General features: G+C 29.3%; 1 protein-coding gene and 1 long non-coding RNA gene across 5 annotated transcripts; one reads left to right on the top strand and one right to left on the bottom strand.

Moving 5' to 3' along the window:
* Positions 1-1085: 1085 nt before the first annotated feature.
* Positions 1086-13468, bottom strand: LOC114188229. 4 transcript variants are annotated; one of them, XR_003605390.1, is made up of 6 exons: positions 13390-13468; positions 13164-13265; positions 5342-5411; positions 4654-4733; positions 1350-1428; positions 1086-1260 (listed from the first exon to the last, which is right to left on the bottom strand). It is a non-coding gene; the product is annotated as an uncharacterized LOC114188229 (long non-coding RNA). The 4 variants fall into 4 exon arrangements; XR_003605389.1 differs by having other exon boundaries at positions 1086-1291; positions 1379-1428; XR_003605391.1 differs by lacking the exons at positions 1086-1260; positions 1350-1428 and adding an exon at positions 2072-2090.
* An 857-nt stretch (positions 13469-14325) lies between these two features.
* LOC114188228 lies at positions 14326-16611 on the top strand. The gene is made up of 6 exons (XM_028076796.1): positions 14326-14570; positions 14653-14777; positions 15366-15445; positions 15748-15831; positions 15969-16077; positions 16272-16611. The coding sequence occupies exons 1-6, from the start codon at positions 14367-14369 to the stop codon at positions 16411-16413; spliced, it is 744 nt and encodes a 247-aa protein (XP_027932597.1). The 5' UTR covers positions 14326-14366; the 3' UTR covers positions 16414-16611.
* The last annotated feature ends 835 nt before the right edge of the window (positions 16612-17446 follow it).

Genomic DNA, 17446 nt, shown 5'->3' with positions numbered 1-17446 from the left:
ATTTCTATTATTATTTTATTAATAATTTTCAATAAATATTATTTGCAATAATAATAAATATTATTATTGTTATTATCAACTTTAAATATAATTATAATAATAATAATTATTATTATTTTTATTAACTATAATTATTATTATTATTGATTATAATATTATTTCTATTATTATTTTATTAATAATTTTCAATAAATATTATTTGTAATAATAATAAATATTATTATTGTTATTATCAACTCTAAATATAATAATAATAATTATTATTATTATTATTAACTATAATTATTATTATTATTATTGATTATAATATTATTTCTATTATTATTTTATTAATAATTTTCAATAAATATTATTTGTAATGATAATAAATATTATTATTGTTATTATCAACTTTAATTATAATTATAATAATAATAATTATTATTAACTATAATTATTATTGTTGATTATAATAATTACTTCTATTATTATTTTAATAATAGATTTCCATTCGTCTTTATTGATACTATACATAATTAGGTTTATTTGTATACATAATACATTGCTTAATAATAGAACTGTTTAACTACCCAATACTCATACCCACGTAACTTATGGACTACAAAGTTCAACTGCCAAATCCACAAAAAATAACTTTTTTTAAAGCTTTCTAATTAATCTACCATCTCTAACACTATCAACTCAAATAGCAGAGAACAAAAATTTAGGCAAGCATTCTTCCTTTTTTTGTTTATTTATATTTTTGTGGATTGCTTAACTACCCAATACCCACACCCCCACGTAACTTATGGACTACAAAGTTCAACCGCCAAATCCAAAAAAAATTGACTTTTTTTAAAGCTTTCCAATTAATCTACCTTCTCTAACACTTTCAACTCAGATAGCAGAGAACAAAAATTTAGGCAAGCATTCTTCTTCTTTTCTTTTGGGTAAGCATCAAAGCTGTTTCTTTGTTCTTTTATTATATACAATAATTTGCTTTTTTTGATGAGTAAGTTCAATGTACGTCGATTACTGCATCATGTTTATTTTTTATTAGCTATCACCTTAATTTTTTTGCACACTGAAATAGGACCAGAGTCATGCAACACTTCTGTATGGGAAGAATCCATTAGTATATCCTAAATAATATAGAAAAATTAATAGTTTGAAAAAAAATACAATGTCACATAAATAATTGCTAATGTTTTACGGTTAGCTCTGAAGCTGTACCACAAGTTTACTCCTCCTCCATTGGAATGGAACCAGAGTCATGCAACACTTTTGTATGAGAAGAATCCATTAGTATAACCTAAATAATATAGAAAAATTAATAGTTTGAAAAGAAAAATACAATGTCACAGACTTACACAATTGTCTAAAGGGAACAAGACTGCACCTCACCAAATGATACAGTCACTTAATAATCTGTTGTCAAAGAAATTCAATCTGCACATTCAGATTTATTAATTATTAATGCACTATGTAATCATAAGCATGTTTATGCAAGCCAGTGGCACATGAAGAAGAAAAATGAATCAACACTCACGTTATACTTAAGGCAAAACCATGTAATCATAACATGTCATTATAAGACAACAAAATATTAGTATTACATACAAATGTACAAGCCTGCATGCAGTAGATGCCATTCTTTTTTTCTATCCAGAGCAAGGGTTTCAAATTTGGATTTTATTTTTTGCTTATTAATTTTCATTTCATGTATGTTATATTTTCTTACTTTTTTTAGAAGTTGTGTTTGACTTTCTAATAATATAGTGTTTGATTTGTTTACAGTACATGGCCAAGAAATTTGATCTAATAAATGATATTGATGGCAAGCGAGAAACGTTAAAGCTTGGTGTTAGAATAACTGATTTATGGATTGTTCAAAATCGTGATTCTACTAAGCATATTCAGATGATTCTGGTGGACCATAAGGTATATCATTATGATGCATTTATATAATATGTATTATGTATTATTCACAATCACTACTATGATGCATGTAGGGTAATATCATACCTGCTTTTGTTAAGAAGGAAGATGTAGGGCTGTGGGAGGATAAATTGATCGAGGGTCAAACTTATGTTATGCACAATTTCAAAATCCTAAAGAACCAAGGACAATATAAAGTGTGTGAACACCCCTATAAATTAATGTTCATTGGTGCAACAGCTATTAAGCCGCAAGAAATTGCAAATGTGCCTATCAGAGTGTACAATTTCAAAAGTATAAAGGAAATTGTAGATGGAACCTACTCTACTACTGATATCTTGATTGGTAAGCCTATATTATATTTCTCTACTTATTACTCATTACTCTAAACACGGTTATGTTATGCTAACTAATGAGTTTGGTGTCATGATTCTAAGATATAATTGGGGCTGTGGACAATGTTAAAAATAGACTCAACTCAAACTGTGTGTTCTTTAATGTCATGGATCTAAGGTAATTAATATTAGGTTTTTCAGAAATTGGAGCTGCAACAATAATTATTTAATGTGGTTTACTTCATGAATTTGTAGTGGTAGTGTAATTGGATGCACCCTATGGGATAACTATGCAACCAAATTTTTAAGCCATTGGAACGAAAAACAAAATTCTGATACAACAATAGTCATTTTGACTCAAGCAAAGATCAAAGCACCATCAGGTAATTCAATGTTTCATTCACTTATATATGAACAATGTTTCAATTACTTAAATAATTATTGAATTATAACATATGTTTAGGAACATGGCCTGTTTCAATATCTAACTCATGGCATGGGTCTAAGTTGTTTACGGATGATGATATACCAGAGATAAGGGAATTCAAGGAGAAATATATAGAGTATGTGTGATACTACCAACTATAAGTATTATTATTATCATTATTAACTATAATTATTTTTATTATTATATTACTATTATTATTTTTATTATTACTACTGTTATTATTAATTAAAACTATAATTATTATAATAGTTATTATTATTATTATTTTATTACTATTATTATTATTATTATTGTTATTGTTTTTATTATTATGGTTACATACACATTTTACTTTTACTTACTCAACAAAGAAAATTCCAGAAATGTTAGGAACTCGTGCTTTCTTTTCTCTCTTGTTCAACATAGATCTGAATTTTTCTTTTTCCATTTTATACTAGTGAGTTTAGTTATATTTTTCAAATATTTGGAACAATGATTTCTTGAATTTTCTTGTCGTTTCAATGGCACAATAAAATCAAACACTCTTAATATCTTCGTGTCTTCTCTCTTTTGTTGATCCTCAGAAAATATGTTAAAATATAAATACAGGGACAAAGGTAAATAATAACTACAAGTTTTAAATAAATACGAAATACCTTGTCATGTTTATATCAATTGATCTGATATATAAATTTGCTAAAGATTTAATTAGTAATTTATTTATTTTATCTAAGTTTTATTTTTGTTTTGGTTTTTAAATTTATTTTTTACTTAATTTAATCTTAAGTTTTAAATAAAAATTACAAGAATTTTTATATTTTTTGACAAAATTTTATCAACAAAAATAAATTTGTTGATGAAATCAAATTTGGTTGATGAATTTTATTAATTGGAATTTAGAATTCCAATTACTAACGGAAAATTTATTGATGATGAATTCATGGGTGAAATTGGTCGGTTACAATTATTGGTAAAACTATAATAATTAATATTTTGTCGATCACGGAGCAAATCTATGTCAGTTATGAAAGTTTCTAATGATGTTGAAATTATTGAGGAAATTAAAGGTCAACTCCAACCTGAACAGGTATAATGACTATCACATTTTTATCATAACATTTTATGAAATATATATCATATATAATATTATTTTAATTTTATACTGCCATTAGTATATGTATTATGTGCATCTAATATAATAATTTCTTCTAATTTCAGCATAGTGGACAATTGAGTGAAATTTATGATTTAGGAGCTGATACAGAAACTTGTATTGTAAGTATATTGATATATCGTTTTTATTTCCTCTTTATTACATCATATAATAGGACCTTATATATATTCTTTACTTTTGTAGGAAAGTTTTTGTGGATCAACAAATCATGATCCAAATACATCATTTTCTGTAACTCCATGCAAGAGATTGTGTTCAGATATTGACAATGATAATCAATTATCACAAGAATTAAAAAATGCTCAAATGTCAACTACCAAGATGAGCAAGACAGTCAAAAAGGAGAAAAATTAAATTATGAGAAGGGTTATCTTTGTTATGGTTATGTTTTGTACTTTTTAAATTATGAGTAAGATTATCTTTGTTATGGTTGTGTTTTACTTTTTGAATGACCAACATATTATTTTAAATACAAGTATTTTGTGGATAAAATATTAGTCGTTTATTCTTGAATGGTAAAAATACAACAAGATTGATTTCAAGTATTAGTCATGAATAAAGTTTAAAATTAAAAAAAATAATTACCTTTTAGCAAGATATTTTATTTGACACAGAATGTATTCTTTTAGCAAGATATTTTATTTGACACGGAAGGAGATTTAATAATTAGCAAAGTAAATTTCCTTGCCAGCTAATAGGGGTGCAAAAAGATAATATTCATTCCAGTGTTGCACACAACAGTTGTTACTTAATCAATCATAATCTTAAGTATTAAACTGCACACATAATCTTAAGTATACCTGGAACATAAGCTTCCTAATTCCCAAAACAAAACCAACATCACTGTTTCCAATCCCAGTAGCAAATTCACCAAATGCTCCTGCAATACATGTTTAAGAATCACTACATAAGAGAATCAATACACATCTCATGACAAAAACATGATATAAACTAGGCTAAATCAATACACATCTCACTCATAAAGAGAATCATCGATATAAAAAATGTTATAGGTGTTTATAAATTAAATGTAATTATCAACCATGTGTAACGATCTATGCGTAATAGTCATAAAATTGTATACCAGTTCTGCATTCCTTAAACTCAATATTGGCCTCCAGAGTCACTTCTCATGAAATTAAATTGCAATTCAATATCAATATCATTAAGAAAGTGGAGAAAGATCACTTATTAGCAACTTAATAATAACCACCAACAAACTCGCTTCTTTCAATAAAATAATAATTATAGAAACACTAATCAAACGACAATAGTGACCTTCAACTGCCCATACTTATAAACTGCCCATTCCCATACTTATCAACTGCCTATACTTTTAGAATCTTCTCACAAATTGGTCATATTATCAACTGCCATATTCAGTTATACAAGAGTGACCTCTACAAAAAGTTCACAATTCCTATATTCACTTTTTTTAATTAGTATTCAGTCCACTATCAACTATCATATGGAGAGAAGAAGAGTTACCTTTTTTCCTTTGTCCATTCAAAGAGTTTCAGATTTCAAATTCATCTTCTCAAATTCATCTTCTCTACCACTGTGAATTACAAAAATCAAAGAAAATTTGGGTAAGCATTTTTTCTCTCTTTGTTCAGAACAACAATTTCAAATTTTAGCTATCAATCAACATTGAATTATAAATTTATAATGCAAATATAACAATTTCAGACATTTTCAACTCTCTATGGACACCAGAAATAACATAAAGAAGCAATTATCTGCAAAGGCAAGGTTGAAAAGAAAGAATATTCTAATTGAAAAGAAAAATACAACTAAGAATGCGACAAAGTGTCCCAAACAACAAAAAATGAATTTGGACAGATCTCCTACAGAAAATGCATCTCAAGAAACAAAAACAAAAAACACTACAACATTTATTGGAGAAAGTCAATCAAATGCTTTTAATGGATTAGATGAAGTTCATAAATTTCAGAATTATCTTGCTCCAACTGTCAATGCTCAATCCCAAGGTAACTTACTCATATACATTAATTGTCATATGCATTATTGTTTCTATTGATTACATTTATTATATATGTATAATTTTATCTCATGATGATGTTTTCACATATGAATAGATGAGATATTTGACAATAATTCTGGTGATGATGAAGAAGAAATACTTTCAAGAGAACAAATACAGAGCATAACAAATTCAAGTAAAAAATAAATCATTAGTTCATTACTTTGAAGTTAAGTTATATTCAATCTTTTAATATAATTAGCTAAAACAAATTTCAAATCCTTTGAAGGTTATTCAGATATAGGCAATCCTATTTTCCAATGCCATCATTGCAAAGCTTATATGTGGTACCAGGAAAGAATAATGAAACATAGAAATGCTGCTAATCCAAAGTTTCAACTATGTTGTGGTAATGGCAAAGTTCAACTCCCACTCTTAAAAGAACCTCCATCTCTACTACAACATCTTCTATTTAGTAGTAACTTTGCAGATAGTAAGAATTACCAGCAAAACATCCGAGCATACAACATGATGTTTGCATTCACTTCCCCTGGGGCAAAGCTTGATAACTCATTCAACAATGGAAAAGGACCTCCAAATTTGAGAATACAAGGACAATCATGTCACAGAATAGGAAGCTTATTACCACTGCCAGGACAACTACCTAAGTTTGCTCAACTATACATATATGACACTGAGAATGAAATACATAACAGAATGAAATTTTTAAGGTAAAATGCTCTTTTTAATTCTATACTTCTTCTAACCATTTCTCACTTTGTACATTATATGCTTAACACATAATGGTAAACAAAATAAGAGCATTAACTTTCGTCATAGTATGGTTGTTAACTATATTTTTATTTATGAATTCATATGTGTAATGGCAGGAACGAAAACAAGGTTGATGTTGAAATTGTAAGAAAGTTAAGAGATATGTTGGATGCTCATAATGTACATACAAAATCATTTCGGATGGCCAGAGATAGATATAAAGATCAACCATATCAAGATTTGAAACTAAGATTGATATCTGACAGGGCTAAAGATGGTCGTATATATAATATACCAAAGATTTCGGAAGTAGCTGCACTGATAGTAGGTGATGTTGATACAACATCTCCTAGGGATATAATACTGGAAAATAGAAGTGGCAAGCTTCAAAGAATAAACGAATTGCATCCAAGTTACTTAGGATATCAATATCCCTTATTGTTTCCCTATGGAGAAGATGGCTATAGAGAAGATGTTGCCCATCGTGACCGCACACATAAAAAAAGAAATCGACTCACTATAAGAGAATGGTTTTGTTTTCGAATTCAAACTAGACAATCAGAGGCAAGCACTGTGTTAAGATCTAAAAGGTTGTTCCAACAATTTCTGGTAGATGGATATATAATGGTAGAATCTGAGAGACTATCATTTGTCAGAAACAATCAATCTAAGTTGAGGGTTGATAAATATATTAATCTTTCCCAACCAACAACCAGTTCACATAATGAAGGAGCGGACAAAGGAAAAAGGGTTGTGCTTCCATCAACTTTTGTTGGTAGTAGAAGATTTATGGACCAACTGTATTTCGATGGAATGGCAATTTGTAGCCATGTTGGTTTTCCAGATCTATTTCTAACTTTTACTTGCAATCCAAATTGGCCAGAAATAACAAGATTATTGGAGGAATTGACTTTGACACCATCAGACCGTCCAGATATAATATCTAGAATTTTTAAAATTAAGTTTGATAAATTTCTGGAAGATTTGACTAAAAAACACGTGATGGGTAGAGTTATAGCATGTAAGTTTCAATGTTATATGTTATTCAAAGTAATTATTATAATGCATAATGTTTCTAACTAGAGCGTGTAATTTTCTTTGCAGACATGTATACCATTGAGTTCCAAAAACGTGGATTACCACATGCTCATCTACTTATTTTTTTGCATCCATCTAGCAAATATCCAAATGCAGAGGACATAGATAAAGTGATATCAGCTGAAATACCATGTTCCAAACAAAATCCCCAGTTGTATAATTGTGTGAAAGATCATATGCTTCACGGACCTTGTGGTATGTCTAATAAATCATCACCTTGCATGAAAAACGGAAGATGTTCTCGATTTTTTCCAAAAAAATTTCAAGAAATAACTGTCATAAACCAAGATGGTTTTGTTCATTATAGAAGAAGAGACAATGGTTGTAACATTGTTAAGAATGATATCACATTAGACAATCGTTTTGTAGTTCCTTATAATCCCATGTTGTTACTAAAGTATCAAGCACATATTAATGTTGAATGGTGTAATCAAAGTACTTCAATCAAGTACTTATTCAAATATATCAACAAAGGATATGACAGGATAACAGCTGCTATTGTTCCTAATGACACTCAAGCCAACTCATTATCTCAACCATTAGATGAGATCAAACAATATTTAGATTGTAGATACATCTCTCCATGTGAAGCATGTTGGCGAATATTTTCTTTTCCTATTCATGGAAGAAATCCAGCAGTGGAAAGACTTTTTTTCCATCTTGAAGGTGAGCACGGTGTATATTTTAAAGATGAAGATGACATTGATGACATAATTTCTAAACCAAGCGTTTCACAATCAATGTTTACAGCTTGGATGGAGTGCAACAAAACATTCCAAGAGGCAAGAAATTTAACATACACACAATTTGCTTCCAAGTTTGTTTATGTCAAGAAGAATAGATGTTGGAAACCTAGACAAAGAGGAAATACAATAGGAAGACTTATTTGGGTACCACCAAGTACTGGGGAGCTTTTTTATTTACGGAGGATGCTAACAGTCGTAAAGGGACCTTCGTCCTATGATGACATCAAAACTGTTGATAACATAACATATCCCACATTTAGAGAAGCTTGCTTTGCTTCAGGATTCTTAGCCGATGATAGAGAATATATTGAAGCTATTAAAGAAGCAAAGGACTGGGGTTCAGGACATTATCTTAGAAAGTTGTTTGTAACTATATTATTGTCTAATTGTGTCAATAATCCACAACTATTTTGGCAAAAGACTTGGGAATGGCTTTCAGATGACATTCAATATAATCAAAGAAAAATAGCGAGATTGCCAGGTACAAAAACTCTTATACTCTTGAGTTAAACATTTTTATATATTCCATGTACTAACCTATAACTTTTTTCTTTTATGTAGAATTGCATCTAACTGTTGACCAGCTACAAAATTTAACGTTGTTGGAGATAGAAAACCTTCTCCAAATAAACAGAAAGAGCTTGAAGGACTACCTATACATGCCTTATCCTAATGACTATGTTACAAGTCATTTAGGAAATAGATTAATTTATGCTGAACTTGATTATAACATTGAGGATCAAAAACATCAGTTTCAATCAAACTTCAACTTGCTTACTGGTAATAATAATACATTGCAAATATCCTATATTACCTACTAAATTACTTTATTATAGTAATATAGACTAATATTAATTTATTTTCACAAACTATAGAGATGAGCAACGACAAATTTTTGAGAAGATAATGCATGCAGTGACAAGTAAAAAAGGAGCTATGTTCTTCCTATATGGCTATGGTGGGACGGGAAAAACATTCATGTGGAAAACATTGGCTTCAGCTTTGCGTAGTCAACGAAAAATTGTCTTAACAGTCGCATCAAGTGGAATTGCATCTCTATTGTTACCAGGAGGAAGAACGGCGCATTCAAAATTTAAGATTCCAGTACCAACACTAGATACCTCAGTTTGTAATATCCAACAAGGAAGTGAGGTTTCTGAATTATTACAGAAGGCTGAGTTAATTATATGGGATGAGGCACCAATGGCACATAAATTCTGTTTCGAAGCACTAGACAGAACATTGAATGATATAATGAGAAAAGAAAATAAATCTAACTCTGTATTTGGTGGAAAAGTAATAGTTTTTGGAGGTGATTTCAGGCAAATTCTACCTGTTATTCCTAGAGGAAACAGATCAGATATTGTTCATGCAACAATTAATGCTTCCTATCTTTGGGACCAATGTCAGATATTAACACTGACAAAGAATATGCGTTTATTGCAAAACGGGTTACAAAAATCCGATGCAAGACAAATTCAAGAATTCTCTGAATGGATAGTGAAACTCGGAGATGGTAAATTATTTGAACCTAATGATGGTATAGCTGAAATACAAATCCCGCCAGAATTGCTAATCACAAACTTTGTTGATCCTGTTGAAGCAATAGTTGCAAGTACTTATCCAGAATTAATTGAAAACTTCAGAGATCTTAATTTCTTACAATGCAGGGCAATATTGGCTAGCAGAATTGAAACAGTTGATCAAATCAATGACTATGTTTTATCATTAATACCTGGTACTTTTACATGACATATCCTAAAATTTATTTTATTTAATGATATACATATTTATAAAATAGTATTCCATATCAATAACTTTTATTGACTATTTTTGCAGGAGAACAAAAAGAGTATCTTAGCTCTGATATAATAGACAATTCTGAAGGAATAGAAGCCGATGCTTTTGATCAAATTACTCCAGAGTTTTTAAATTCATTAACCACATCAGGTATTCCAAACCATAAACTTAAGTTGAAAATTGGAACACCAATAATGCTCTTGAGGAACTTGGATCAAACTCAAGGTTTGTGTAATGGAAGTAGATTGATAATAACAAGGCTAGCAAATCATGTTATTGGTGCAAAAGTTATCACAGGAAGCACAAGTGGTGATGAAATATATATTCCGCGAATGTCTATGTCTCCATCACAATCACCATGGCCTTTTAAACTTATTAGAAGACAATTTCCTATCATGGTATCATATGCTATGACAATAAACAAATCCCAAGGTCAATCTTTAGCTTCAGTGGGACTATATTTACCAACACCAGTTTTTAGCCATGGACAATTGTATGTTGCTGTGTCTAGGGTTCAAAGCAAATCTGGATTAAAGATTCTTATTCATGACAACAACAAAAGGGCTTTGGACTCTACAACTAATGTGGTTTTCAAAGAAGTTCTCCAAAATTTATAGCAAGTAAGTACACACCAATAACTAAACTAATCTTGCATAGTGTAACATTAATATAACTTGATTGACATTTTCTGTTCTACAGGTACAAAATTTTAAACAACTTCAACATTTACCAACATCCAACAAACACTACATGATGCTCTTCTATTCAACCTTAGGTTATTTTATTCACATCATTAGACTATTTATGACTGTCTTTCAAATCTCTTGCTCATGAATCTTTGTTTGGTTTATATATACTTACCATTTACCATGTCTTATGCCTATACAAACTTAAAGATCCCCTTATTCTAATATGTGTAAAAATATTAAATAAAAATTAATATAATTATTGTCAATAAAATAACAGTAATATAGTAATAAAATAAAAATAAAATATATTAATAAGTGAAAATTATGTTTTTTATACCTACCAACATCTTAATATTTTCTGAAAATTTGGAAAAAGTAGATTGATCGAAGCATATTAAAAATATATGAAAAGAACTTTACCAAAAAGAAACCATGAGAAGAATCGAGTAAATCAGAAATCAAAACCTGAGAATCCAATATAATAGACTTGCTTCCATTTATGATGCGTTCCCAGTTGCTGAAATCTAGATTTTTTGGATTGGGTGATTCTTTCAGCGACGTTTATTCGAGCAAGATGGAGGGAGGTGTTTTGCTTTTTACATTTTTGAAAGGAGACCAAAGGATGCGCATGATACGTAATTTTAATCTTTCAATTTAAATAATGAGATTTGAAAGCTGTTTTTATATATATATATATATATATATATATATATATATATATATATATATATATTTTAAATTTACTATTTCACTTTTTATACAATTACTTTTACATACTTATACACTTAAATGTTTATATATCGTGACTTATTTTTATACACTTACAAATTATAATTCTTAATGTAATATAAACTAAATTTAACGTAGTGTTATACAGATTTTAAGCAATATGAAGATTATTATGTCACAAATTATTATTATTTTTTATTTCTTTCCAAAATCTCATTTAATAAACTATATATTATATACAGAATTTAATATAATACAATACAAAATTTCATATAAATAATTATTTCTAAAATTACTAATGTGCACACAAAAGATGAAATCTTTTATATATTATTATAGATTATAACATACAAAGCCTATATCATACAACTAAAACTCACATATTAAAGTTATCAGCAGGATTGACTGTTCTCACTCCTCTTAAAAGGACTTTGATATTATATATTATATATTATCACAAAACCAAATCGATACAAAGAGTCAAAACTTAGTTGATGCTACAAAAATACAATACACAACAAAACCTTAAGTGCTATAACCCAGTTTAAATACAATTAAGAAAAAATAGGCTTAACAAAAATTATAGAAATAAAACAATAAAGAATAAATCATCCATCAAACAAACAGGGTAAACGACTCTAACTCCTTCAACGGAATTTGACATTATTGCATACCAAATTGATACCAAGACCCTAAATTCAGTTGACGCTCTAAGGCACAAATAGCAAAAGCCTTGCAACCCAATTAAAATAACTAAGCAGAACCAACAACCTCAACAGAACAAAAACCCAAAACCATGGATCAGAACAAATATTCCAGCAACAAAATTCATGCTGAAATTTACCAACAACAAGATCAAAGAATAGGATTCTTTTTTACCCCAAACGTTACAAGAAACCAAAACAAGATTGATTGTTCTAACTCCTTTTAAAAGGACTTTGATATTATATATTATATATTATCACAAAACCAAATCGATACAAAGAGTCAAAATTAGTTGATGCTACAAAAATACAACACACAACAAAGCCTTAACTGCTATAACCCAGTTTAAATACAATTAAGAAAAAATAGGCTTAACAAAAAATATAGAAATAAAACAATAAAGAAATCATCCATCAAACAAATAGGGTAAACGACTCTAACACCTACAACGGAATTTGGCATTGTCGCATACCAAATTGATACCAAGACCCTAAATTCAGTTGAAGCTCTAAGGCACAAATAGCGAAAGCCTTGCGACCCAATTATCATAAAACTAAGCAGAACCAACAGCCTCAACAGAACCAAAAACCTAAAATTATGGATCAGAACAAATATTCCAGCAACGAAATTCATGCCGAAATTTACCAACAACAAGATCAAAGAATAGGATTCTTTTTTACCCCAAACATCACAAGAAACCAAAATAAACACTAGGGCACGCACTCCATGAATCTAATTCAACCAAAAAACACCAAATCAAAGAAAGAAAAACGAAAAGGACATACTCTGTTCTGGTCAATGACATCGACAATGACCACTAGCCTCCCATAGTCTTTGCCGTAGTTGATCTGAGCAACCCTTCCAATCTCAATGTACCTCTTGAAAATCTGCAACAAAGATCAGAAAAAAACAAAAACAAATAAACATTATTTCATTAAAACTAGAAAATCCAGATGCAGAAACACACAAGGTAGATAGAAAGTGTTAAAGGGTTGATCAATGGAAACTCACCATTTTGGCTACCAGGATTCTGTGACGGCTGAAGTGATGAAAGAAGAAGTGAAGGTTTGAACTTAAGCTTTTGACGAGGATACAAATGACAAAACCCATATAATAATAATAATTATTATTCTAATTACTAGGGTCCACACATTAATATTATTAATAATATTATTATTATTCTAATTACTAGCCTCCACATATTAATAATAATAATTATTATTATTATTTTAATTACTAGCGACAGTACCTGTGTACAATATTTTAAATATGCGTGATATTATATTAATAGGTGTTTATAATATAGTATTATTAAGTTAATATATAAAATAAAATTATATTTATTAAAAATCAAATGAAATATATAAAAAAATGAGAAAATAATTATTAATAAATAAAGAATTTTTTTTTTATAAAAATAACGGTCAATTAAAATTATATTTATTAAAAATAAAATAAAATATATAAAAAAATATTAGAGAATAATTGTTGATAAATAAAGAAAAAAATTTATAAAAATAACAGTCAATTTTTAAAAATTTAATAAATAATTATATTTTAAAGAGTAAAATTGATATTTTAAAATGTGGACATAAAAGAGGAAATCTTCTTTATTATTATTATAGATTATTATTATTATTATCATTATTATTCTAATTATTATTATTATTCTAATTATTATTATTATTATTATAATTATTATTCTAATTATTATTATTATTATCATTATTAATAGATTATAGATATCTTAATAATTACATGTAAAATATTTAAACAAAATTAATCAATAAAACATGAATGACCCGTGCGTAGGCACGGGTTCAAAACACTAGTTTAGTTTGAAATAAAGGATAGCTTAAAGCGACACTTCTCAACGGCCATCTTGTGTCCACAAAGTTTAATTTATAATAATTAATAAATAAAAGAAAAATAAAATAGAAAGAGTAAGTGCAATTGGAACCGTTGTTTGGTTGTTCTGAGTACCGAAAATGAACATCACGAGCTTTAGAACGATACCTACGTCCCTGTATTTTGGAAGTGGCGATTTTCCAGGGTTTGTGAAGAAGAAGGGAAGAGCGAATTGCAGTAGCAGAGACGATGATGTTCCTCTGACCTCCGCTTCGGCTTACGCCGTGCTTGGACTGAACCCTCACTGCTCCGCCGCCGATATGAAAGCTGCTTTTCGCGCCAAAGTACCAACATCATTATTCCCTTCACTCATCCCAATTTCACCTCTCATTCATCTTTCTTTCTCACTTTCTCTTCCTCTCAAAGGTAAAGCAGTTCCATCCAGACCTCACCAAACACTCTCATACAACACACTCTGATGCTATGATTCGCCGCGTCATTGAAGCCTACCGGATACTGTCCAACTGCACCCCGTCACAATTAATTGAAAGGTACTGATAATTTTTGGAGTCTTTTTTTATCTGGAGCAAATTTGTCAAAATATTTAGAAAATGAGTCACTTTAGCTTCAAATTTACAATGTTTTCAAGAGTCACGATCACTTCCGTTAGAATTTATCCTAACGATTTGTTGGATATATGGTTCTATCCATCGTTATTGAACCACCTATGTTTAGTTTCGGAGTGAGAAGTTTGTTGAAAGTTTTACAAAAGATAAGACAAAATTAATATATATATATATATATATATATATATATATATATATATCACTTTATGTTTTGTTTGAGTTCTCTCTTAACATGTTTTAGAGTTATAAATTAAAACATATCCTAACAACATTTAATGTTTGTTGGGTTATTGTTCCATTGCATATTAAATTAAAGTCGTCATGACTCTGAAGGACTTACTCAATAATATATTTTTGACTTGTTATATTTTCCACAATATCAGGGCAAATTTGTCGTTGATATGTAAAAAAAACCTAATTTTTGGTCATTTCTTAAACATTTCGGTTTTTGAATTTGGAAACCTGTTACCATCTTGTGTGCTGTATTTCATTCGGAGTTTCGTTTGTTTGTAGTGAATGTTTGGATCCCTTCGACACGCCAGAGTGTGAAGCTTTTGATCTTTTTGTTAACCAGCTGCTTTGTGTCGGCAAAGGTAGGGGACATGCCCTTCAATTTTTCTTTGTGCCCTTCTGTTCTTGGGTTGTTCTTGGGTTCTTATACTGGAGAACAGTGATGACTCTACAAATTTGCAGCTAAATATTGGACCGCTTTATGCTAAAACGTTGTCTTAGTTAGGATTATGAGGAAAGGGTAGAAGAGAGGAATAGAGTCGCGATGGCTTTATTTCTAACTTTTGACTATGAGATTTTGTCATTTTGTCAACTCTTGGAAACTAGGAATAGATCAATATGTATTTACTTTTCCATTTCACCTACAAGTTTAAATTTTCTGCAGCGTGTTCGAGTTCCTGTGTGAAAAGAGCCCCTCATGCTTTTACATATGCCTCTTCAACTGGAACAGCAAGTGCATCTTCTCAAGGTTTTCTTACCTGAAATTTAGTTACATAATTTTGAGCAAGGCATACACCAAAGAATGACACATGTCTCACCCAGTTTTAAATTTGTGTTAATACCATTTTATTCATAGTTCTAATTACATTGCTACCATCAATAAAGGTCACGGGGATGATTACCAAGTTCAATGTGCTGTTGGACAATGTCCTAGGAATTGCATACACTACGTAACCCCATCACAAAGAATTTTCTTGGAGGAGCTACTTGACAGGTAACCTTAATCATCCACCAAAGTTATTGGTAATATTGTTGATTGATGTATTATTTCTCACAGAAAATTAAAAGGATACAAGTTTGCCTTGTTTTTCATTATCTTCTTCCTTAGTATATGAAATGCCATAATTCCTGTGGCAATTTTGTGGTATATTCCATTAAATTATTGTTTCCATTTGGTTGATGTTGCAGTATACTTGAAGCACCCTATGATACATCAGCTGAGGCAGACTTGCTGTATTCACTTATAAATAAAGCTAAGTTTGAGAATAACCGATATCAAAAACCACAGAGGAAACCCAAAGCTTCAAGCCAAAATGTCGATTGGTTTTAAGAATTTGGGTAGTAATTCTGTCCATATACAGTTCCCAACCAATAAGACTGAGTGTGGGTCATGGTTTTACAACACCCTAACAATGGCTGGATATTAGATTCTTGTTGAAGGCTAAACCTTGTCTGAAACATATTAGAAGAATATATGATACATAGAGTGTGATACAACATATATATATAACAGAGTTGCAATGCAAAATGTCCATTGTTCATGTGTAAAAACTAGTTTATCTAACTGTAGACAGATTAAAAGTCTCAGAGTCATAGTTAAAAAATGTAGAATGAAAGAAATTATTAGAAACAAGTTCAAGTTTATTAATTGGAAAAGGTTTTTTTTTTTTTATTTGACAGATTGATTGGAAGCTAGTTTTTAGATTGCACTTGATTAGTCCTTATTTTAGTTTTTACATCTTTTTATAATCTTTTATTTTTCATTATTATGTTGCTTACCTTATCTTATCTCTTTTTTTTAATGCTAAATTAATTTAATCAATTTAATTTACTTTTATCATTTAATTATTGTTTAACAAATTTTATAACTCAGTTTTTTTCTTATGGTCATATTTTTTTACGTATTTGACCGATATGTTACAACGTCTTGTGGTGTGCAAATGAAACTTATACAAGGTTTTGAAAAGAATTCATGCACTTACCATCTTTCAATTGTAAACATTTCGACACCACAAATCCAAAACAATGCATACATTTTAAATTTATAACCATGATTCTAGTCTACTTGTATTACATATAATTTTTTAAGAGTAAAGCTCTGGTCATTTTAACCAGGATCATCAATCAATATGATGCGATATAAAAAAAATAGAAATTCAGCCTTATTGGCAAATTTAATTGCAATATTGTCCAATTAATTTATTTTGCTTTTGGAATTGATAATGATTATCACTTTTTACATTTGTTGATTATTAATTAATTTATGGAAATATCGAAGTTAAGGAATAAAATATTAACTTTATTAGCTGTTCTAAAATTGTAGACCCATTAAGAGAGAGAGAGAGAGAGAGAGAGAGAGGAGT

This window comes from Vigna unguiculata, chromosome 6 (assembly GCF_004118075.2).
Source record: "Vigna unguiculata cultivar IT97K-499-35 chromosome 6, ASM411807v1, whole genome shotgun sequence".
Classification (NCBI taxonomy): Eukaryota; Viridiplantae; Streptophyta; class Magnoliopsida; order Fabales; family Fabaceae; genus Vigna; species Vigna unguiculata.
The sequence above is the reverse complement of the archived record's forward strand: the minus strand, read 5'-3'. Positions and strand labels throughout refer to the sequence as shown.